The 8,837-nt window shown below is 44.8% G+C and overlaps 1 protein-coding gene across 1 annotated transcript; it reads left to right on the forward strand.

Annotated features, from left to right (window-relative positions):
* The first annotated feature begins 1,052 nt into the window (after nucleotides 1–1,052).
* PSMD6 (proteasome 26S subunit, non-ATPase 6) lies at nucleotides 1,053–8,013 on the forward strand. Its single transcript, XM_082768511.1, has 8 exons — nucleotides 1,053–1,285; nucleotides 2,497–2,702; nucleotides 3,175–3,320; nucleotides 4,383–4,602; nucleotides 4,697–4,805; nucleotides 5,931–6,099; nucleotides 7,489–7,566; nucleotides 7,711–8,013. The coding sequence occupies exons 1-8, from the start codon at nucleotides 1,141–1,143 to the stop codon at nucleotides 7,805–7,807; spliced, it is 1,170 nt and encodes a 389-aa protein (XP_082624637.1). The 5' UTR covers nucleotides 1,053–1,140; the 3' UTR covers nucleotides 7,808–8,013.
* The last annotated feature ends 824 nt before the right edge of the window (nucleotides 8,014–8,837 follow it).

Raw genomic sequence — 8,837 nt, forward strand, 5'->3', positions numbered from 1 at the left:
AATGAGGGCTGACGCTCGCCTTGCTTTATAGGATGAGAAAGGGCCTTGATTTAGGGCGGCAAGCGGTGCTGAACCGCACCATCCCCACAAAGAGGGATTGATGGGGAAATCCAGCAGGAGCGGTGGGCAGCAGCCCTGCAGGACCGTGGTGTGGGGAAGGAGCACGAGGCCAGGAAAGATAAAAACCAAAATGTTTAACACAGAGATGGAGAAATGCTAAAAAAAGCTAAATGAGAAGTACGTGGGAGTGTGGTGGAGAAGCCAGGAGTCACAGTCCCGCACAGCATGTGATGGCATCAAAACACGGGGCTTTTAAAGCCCTTTTTGTCTGCCTTCTGGCTTTTTGAGCCACAAATATGCTCTTGGGTAACATAGTCAAGTTTATTTCCGCCACCACGAAGGCTACAAGCTGATTTATTTTGTATTTTTTCCCACCACCAGTCAAGGAATTTTATTTTTTCCCACCACGTCCAACCTTTTCCTTCAGCCCCACAGGCCCCGTGACCCCACCACCTCCCTAGGCGACCCATCCCAACACCCACCCGCTATTTCCGACAAAAAACATCCCCAAATTCCCAACCCCGTCCCAAGGCGAGGCGATGGGGGCACACTTTGGGGATCAGAACCCCAAAGAGCGGCACCCAGGCTCCCCTTATGGCGCGCCACAAGAACACCACCTCGCCAAAACAGACTTTGTTTTTCGATTTATTTTTATTATTTCCACACTCCACTTGCCCCATGAGGAAGGGGCAGCGCAGGGGCTGAGGGATGGGGTGCAGGAGGCCGCTGAGGCGGCTGCAGGGGCTGTGGGCACCGTCCCCATGTCCCCTCCCCCCCCCACCACAGTGCAGCCCCCTCAGGCCGCGTGCGCGCGCGCCCCCTGCAGCCCGCTCCGTGCGCGCGCACCGCTCCCCCCTCCCCTTTCTCCCCCCCTCCCTCCACACTGCGCATGCGCAAAGCGCACCCCGTTCCCCCCTCCTTTCCCTCCGCGCCGGCAGGGGGCGCTGCGGGCCCGCGCGGAGGGGCCGGAAGCGGAAGTAGAAGCGGAAGCGGGGCGCCGCTTCCGGCAGTCGCGGCTGAGTCACTGGGGCCGCGCCGCCGCCGCCGCCGCCGCCTCAGCAGGGCCCCGCCGCCGCCGCCATGCCGCTGGAGAACCTGGAGGAGGAGGGGCTGCCCAAAAACCCCGACCTGCGCATCGCGCAGCTCCGCTTCCTGCTCAGCCTCCGGCCCCGGGCGCCCGACCCCGCCGCGAGGGACGAGCTGATGGCGGCCGTGAGGCTGCACGGTGCGTAAGGGCCTGGGCCGGCGGGGAGCGGCCTGCGGGGCGGGCTGAGGGGCTGTGTGATGGCCTGAGGGGCGGGCTGACGTCGGTCTTCTGGTCTGTACGTCTGTCTGACAGCCTAACGGACAGTCTGAGGGGCAGTCTGACGGTCTGTCGGTCTGTCTGATGGCCTCTCTGTCCGTCTGGCAGCCTGTCGGTGTCTCTGACGGCCCGTGGGTCTGTCTGACGGTCTGTCTGTTGGTCTGTATGTCTGTCTGATGGCCTAATGGACGGTCTGATGGTCTATCTGATGGTCTGTCAGCCTGTCTGATGGCCTCCTGGTCTATCTGATGACCTGAGGGTCTGTCTGATGGCCTGCCGGTCTACTTGATTGTCTATCTGACAGCGTGTTGGTCTGTCCAACGGCCTCCTGGTCTGTGTGATGGCCTGAGGATCAGCCTGACAGCCTGTCCCTCTGTCTGATGGTCCATCTGACAATGTGTCGGTCTGTCCAATGACCTCCCGGTCTATCTGACGGCCTCCCAGCCTGTCCAATAGCCTTTTGGTCTGTCTGACGCACTGACACCCTGTCACTCTGTCTGTGGGTCTGTCAGTCTGTTTGATGGGCTGACAGCCTGTCTGTCTGTCTGACAGTCTGTGGGTCTGTCAGTCTGTCTGCCCATTTGCCAGCCAGCCAGGGGGTGGGTATGTAGTAGCAGGAGGTGGGTGGGGAGATCCTTGGGGTGGCCTGGGTGCTCTGTGTGTCTGTCTGTGTGCCCACAGCCTGCCTGGAGGGCACCACCAGCCCCCAACATGGGCAGCCCAACAGCAGCAGGGAGGATTGGGGTGCTGTCAGGAGAAGGGTCCAGGGGGTTTGGAGGCATCAGTGGGGCGCCCATCCCTGGTTTTCAGTGCTCTCAGTGGGGTGCTGGTGGTGTAAGAGGCAGGAGCTGTGCCTGGAGTGTGCTGAGGGTTCAATAAATGGTAAGGGAAGTGCTGAGTGGGAGAGGTGTAAAAGCAGCCCTGGTAGGAAGGATCAGAACAAACAACCAGTAGAGGCAAGGCCCGCTGAAGCGTCTCGGTAACGTGCAGCTGGCTGTGTGGAGTTAACAGGTACCTGGCTGCAGAAAGAGCCCAGCTGGCACTGGTGAGCTGCTGTGGTGTCCGTCAGTGCCCTGCTGCACAAACGCACCCGTCGCAGCAGGCAGTAACAAACCTCCTGGCTTTTCTTTCAGACATGGCTCCGTATTACGAAGCGCTCTGCAAGTCTCTTGAGTGGCAGGTAGACACGGAGCTGCTGAACAAGATGAAGAAAGCTAACGAGGAGGAGTTGAAACGTCTCGATAACGAATTAGAGGATGCTGAAAAGATCCTGGGGGAGAGTGAAATCCGAGATGCCATGATGGCCAAAGCTGAGTACCTGTGCAGGATCGGGGACAAGGTTGGTTCCTGGCATAGGCTTTATGGCTTCACATTTGGTTTGGCAGTGTGGTTTCTCTGTGAGTGGGAGATGGAAGAGGGGGTATTGAAATGTAAATTACTAAGTAACAAACAAGCAGGCTATTAAAACATTTTTTCTTGAAAAGGGATACATTTATTTTCCATTTGTAGATTTTAGTTTTCATTTACCTTGTGTCTTTAGGCTTTCCTAAGTTAGTTACACAATGCAACTTAATTTCAAGTTACAGTCTTGATTGCCGTAGTCCTCAGAGTTAAAAAAAGCCGTTCCTCATACATTTTTTAACTTCCTATTTGAACTTTGATTCTTTAAGATTATTTAGAATACGCAGCCTTAAAGTTCTGTGTGAAACTGCCAGGCCTGTCCCTGGAAGACAATGCATGTACATTTGACAGATGTTTTGCAATGAATCCAGCTGCGTTTCAAGTTCTTATCCTGTGAAATGCTTTGCTAGGAGGGAGCTCTGACTGCGTTCCGCAAGACTTACGACAAAACCGTGGCGCTGGGACATCGCCTGGATATCGTGTTCTATCTCCTCAGAATTGGCTTGTTCTACATGGACAACGACCTCATCACGCGGAACATCGAAAAGGCCAAAAGGTATGGTTTGGGCTGGGGGACTGCTCAGAGGAACTGTGGCAGAAGAAATGGAAGGTGAACACCTCCCCATCACACAGTGACAACAGCTGGTTGACAGACAGAGTCACAGAGTAACGGGCAGTGTTACCTTGTACTACAGAGCTTCCTAGACCATAGATTTTTATGAAGGGGAAGAGGAAAAAAAAAAGTTAATATTTCTATTTCAGTTATTTTCTAGCAGCTGCCTTGGTTTGAAGCTGTACCCCCCACTGCTCTGTTCTGTAGCTGTTAGAAAACAGCTTGGGGTGTGATTCCCCCGCAAAACAGAGCGCAGTGCAGGAACTCCAGCTGAACTCAGCTGATGCCAGCGCCATCCAGCTGGGCTGATAAAATGCCAGGGTCTCCTCTAGGAGCGAGAGCCCAGCGTCAGCACGGCGTGCCTTGGTGCAGCTGTCCTTCCCCCATTTCCACTGCTAGCTGCTCCCTCTCTGTTCTCAACGTTTCACGTTTCACTGGTTCTTGTAGCAAGCTGCAGCTTCCATTGTGTGCTGGTGCCTCGGGAGGTGATGTTAGAGGTTCTTCCCCGTTACACTGCTCCTTGGGCATTGATTTTCTCATGCACTGCCTTCTGAACAGATTTTGTCTTGGCCTGTGCTCTTGCTTCTGGCCACATTGATTTCATGTTAATGAGATGCCTGAAAGTTTGGCTGTTACAATTTCTTTCTGTGCTGCAAGTTGGGCAGCTTTGATTTTAGCAGTGGAAGTATGTTGCCATGGTTGAGGTTGGCAGTAATATTTGTGCGTGCATCTCAGAAGGCTGTTGTCTGAACTTTAGAAGCTGTAAACTTTTTAAAGTTGAGACGTGCACTGTGCAAAAGCAGCTGGCTTCTCCTGCCCCCAGGAAGTGTCGTTGCTGCCCCTGACAGATGTATGAGGCCTCGTCTGTTTCAGCAAGTTGTGCCATAAAGTAGATTATTCTTGCTCAAATCACAGTGTCAGTTGACTCACTGTCCTTGTTTCATATAACTTATTCCATAATATATTTACATAAGTAATTTTTCTTTTTTTTCTCTCTCTTTTAAGTCTAATAGAAGAAGGCGGGGACTGGGATAGGAGAAATCGTCTAAAAGTGTACCAGGGTCTGTACTGTGTAGCTATTCGAGATTTCAAACAGGCAGCGGAGCTCTTCCTCGACACAGTTTCAACGTTTACGTCCTATGAACTTATGGATTACAAAACGTTTGTAACATACACTGTCTACGTCAGCATGATTGCATTAGACAGGCCTGACCTTAGGGAAAAGGTAAGCATGGGTTCAAGCAAACCCAGCCTTTCTTCCTATCTCCATGCTGAAAGTAATAGTATTTAAATGTGGTTTTTCTTTTTTCTGCTTTCAGGTTATTAAAGGAGCAGAGATTCTGGAAGTGTTACATAGTTTGCCTGCTGTACGACAGTATCTCTTCTCCCTTTACGAATGCAGTTATGCAGCCTTTTTCCAGTCACTAGGTAAGTTGTTTCTTACAACAGTATTTCAGGTGCTACACTTGCTCGTTTCAGATCATTCACAACTTCTGTGGAGTAGCTACAGTCTAGATCTAGAGCTACTTTATGCAGAAAACAAAAAATCTTTCTTTTAAAAAGTGACCTGAAATTTGTTGCTAATTTAAAAATAAATCTTCACATACAGTGAGCCGTACGAAAGGTCACATCTGATTATTTTCAAATTCTTTTCCACCTAGCTATGGAGCACCATCTTATGTGAAAAACCAGGCCAAGTGGGAAAGTTTTGAAAGTTTGATCTTTGAAATAAATTACAGGCCTTATAAAGACACCAAAATCTCAGACTGTAAAAGAAATTACATGTGAAGTTTTCATTGCTATTGTTACCAGTGCTACTACCAGGCTTTCTGGTCTGGCTTGTGTGTAAAAGGGTGACACTTAAGAAAGTCTTTTCAGAAAACTTTCTCCGTTCTTGGCAATTCTTTTATTTAGAATAGAAGAAAATCAGGTATTTAGAAAGAGCAAAAAACAACCCTTCATTTTGTGGAAGACGAGGCCTGATGAGATTAAAATGAAGGCCAGTGTTTTTCTATTGCTGGTCTTGCCCCAAGCTGAGAACTAAGTGTCAGCAGGAGAAAAAGTCATAGTTCCTAGAAATCCCTGTAAGTAATTTACCTGTAACCAGACAGTTAATCTTACTTGATTACCTAGCTTTGGGTAAGAACGTTTCTTCAGGTAGATACACACCAACGACTGCTTGCATCTCAGCACCACGTTACACCAACGTGGCTGCAGGCTTCAGCCCTCACTTCTAGCGAGGTGATTCCCCTGCAGTACACATGAGAGAGCTGCTGACATCCTAGAAGTATTCTGTGCTGACAAATTAGCTGTGCCACAATATTGTTTGCATCTTACTGCTGCTTCTGGTTCTAGAACTAATACAGTTTTACACAGTTATTTATGCATAGTGTAGAATACTTTTCATACTCAGAAGTATGCAAGAATGCAATGTTGTTTTGATCACATGGATTATTTATTAACTGGTGTTATATATATTTAATTTACCTAAACGATATTTTACATTTCTTACAGATTAGAAATTGATTTTTTTCTTCTTTTTCCTCCTTCCAGCTATTGTAGAGCAAGAGATGAAAAAAGATTGGCTGTTTGCACCTCATTATCGATACTATGTACGGGAAATGAGAATCCATGCATACAGCCAGCTCCTTGAGTCTTACCGGTCGTTGACATTAGGATACATGGCAGAAGCATTTGGAGTCAGCGTAGAATTCATAGATCAGTAAGTTGTTTAGTTTTGTACGTTTATAAAGATCTCACTTTACACATTTTAATTATTTATAATGATCTCATGAATAAAAATCTTTGTTTTACTTTGACTGTAAACCTGCCAAGTTAAGTTTTGCCAAGCTCTTCCTTCCATAGAAACATAAGTGAATCTTGTTTCAGTAAAGAAAATAGTTTGAGAGCAGTCTCTCCTGACAACTCTTCCAGTACTTCTTTCATTCTGAGGACCATTTGAGAAACTAGTCTTTAACTAGTAGCTTTGTTCTTTATACTGATATTTCTGTGGACCTTCATAAGCCATGAAACTTAATATTTTAGAAGACAGCTTGGTTCACAGATATGCCAAAGTAAATATTTCAACTTTAGGGAATGATGTATTTTATCTACCGTACACGTCTCTTTCATTTAGCTTTGCTTGCTTTCTGGTACGTGAGCAGGATGTGATGTTTTTCACTTAAATCAGACATACATTGCAGTCTCAGTTTCCAATTCCTTTTCTAGGGTAAAAAAGGGAAAGTCAGATTTAGATCAGATGAGAACTAATGTGAAGTGAGTTAGTTTAGATGAGAACTATTGTGAAGTGAGAGATTGTCTTTTACCTTGATTATGTATGTGAAACGCTTTGTTTCAAGTGCTTTCACAGGAATCATTCTTCTTTCATAAAGACATTTCAGATTTTCTAACATAGAAAAGCGTTACAGAAATATGAGTACTACTTGAAATATTCAGAAATGAATTAATAGGTTTTTCAAGAGAAACCAAATACCATTCAATTCAGAGGTAAATGTTTAAGTCACACTAGCTTCTTGTTAATTTAGTATTAGTTGTAACTTGTCTTACTATATATCCCAGAAATTTTGTCTGTTTACATCAATGTGCTGTGAGCCACCAGTTGATTATAGTATATTTTAAAGGTATTTAAAAGTATTAAAAAGTATAGCATATTTATACAAGTCTATTTAGAACTACTAGAAAATAAGAAACTACTAAGGGACCTTTAAAATGAATTGACTGGTGTGAAGATATTTACAGGATAAATTCTGAATATGTGTGTTATGTGACTGTTGCCTTTGAATTTGAGCAGTAATTGATGCTAAGCTAAATGAGTCTCACTTTAACTCGAGTGAGATTTTGGCCTGAGAATAAAATATTAAGACGTTTTGTATTCAGCTTGCTGTAGTGACCGTTCTTGTTTCATGTCCAAGCACTAATAAGATTAGGGTGTGTAAGCTACCTTATGAAAATACATAGGTTGTTGCTTCAGAAATAGTGTGATGCCAGTGTTGTTTTGTCAGCAGGCTATCAATGTGAGCAGGTTCTGTGCTGCTAGGCTGCAGTTCCTTGGTGAAGTATCATTTAACCAACTATTTTTCTCTTTTCTTAGGGAGCTTTCAAGATTTATTGCAGCTGGGCGATTACACTGCAAAATAGACAAAGTAAATGAGATTGTAGAAACTAACAGGTATGTTATCAATTCCTAGAAATCATATTTCACACCCCATTTGAATTCTGTATGTTTTGATCACACTTAACTACATAAATGGAAGTTTCTTCGTGTAAAACATGATCTCGAATCTAAACACTTTTTTTTTCTCACAATTTTTAGGCCTGATAGCAAGAATTGGCAGTACCAAGAAACCATCAAGAAAGGAGATTTGCTGCTAAACAGAGTTCAGAAACTTTCCAGAGTAATTAATATGTAATTTTTGTAATGCGAGGGAATGCAAAATGTAGATGTTTAAAACATTTTGGTGGTATCCTATAAATATATTGTATAACTTGCTATACTGTAGGTTAAAAAAAAAACTAGCAGGAGAGGTAGTGTTTTTACTTTCCACTTCATTATGTAAGCGATGTTCTGTTTGGGTGTACGGGCCCAGTTCATTTATTAAATGTATGATACAATTGATCTCTTGGAATATATTTTGTTCCTTTACTTTCCTGCCTATAGAGTCAGTGTTCAATATTTAATAGCAAAGCAAGGTCAAGATGTGAACAGAAAGAACTAATGGCAATCCTACGGTTGTGTTTTTAAGACTTCTGTATTCGAATCAAAAATGAAAAACAGTTGCATAATAATAGCCAAAAATTGTAGTTGAGCTTGAATGCTATCCAGACAGTGTGAATTCTTGCTATGAGAAGATTACAGTGTAAGGGAAAAGGAATAAGGATGCAAATGACTGGTAGAGCACTAATACAACCATGAAAACCATAAAGGCTATAATTTTGGGAACACCTTGAACTAAAACAGCCTCTCCCTTACCGTGGCATTTTAGCTGTTGAAAAGAAAGCTAGCCCATTAGCAAAGCATTACATTTGAAATTACTTCCTCAGAGATCTGCAGCTGTCACAAGATACTACTGCAGGTTAAGGCAATTGATCAAATACTGTAGAGGGTTACGGTTTCATTCTTGACAGGTGCTAAGGAATAAATATAGTTTTGTCTTTTTTGTCTGCCTCCAATAAATTAATTCTAGCAAGGATCTTAGTGTTATCTAGGAAAATGCTAATTGCACTAGAGAATTTTTAAAGACCCCCTTTCAGAAAGATTTTGACTTGTCTCAGTCATTTTATGATCTGAGCCTAGTCCTGTGAAGGAGGAACTAGGAGGAACCTGCAGGGCTTCTTAACAAATTTTTTTAGGCAAGAGCTGGCAAGAAATAGTCACAGCAATTTTACCTGAAGAATTTTAAGGCTCTTGGCAGCAGTTTGGCCTCTCAGCCATGTCAAATA

This window comes from Aythya marila (assembly GCF_965140915.1).
Source record: "Aythya marila genome assembly, chromosome: 10".
In the NCBI taxonomy this organism is placed as follows: Eukaryota; Metazoa; Chordata; class Aves; order Anseriformes; family Anatidae; genus Aythya; species Aythya marila.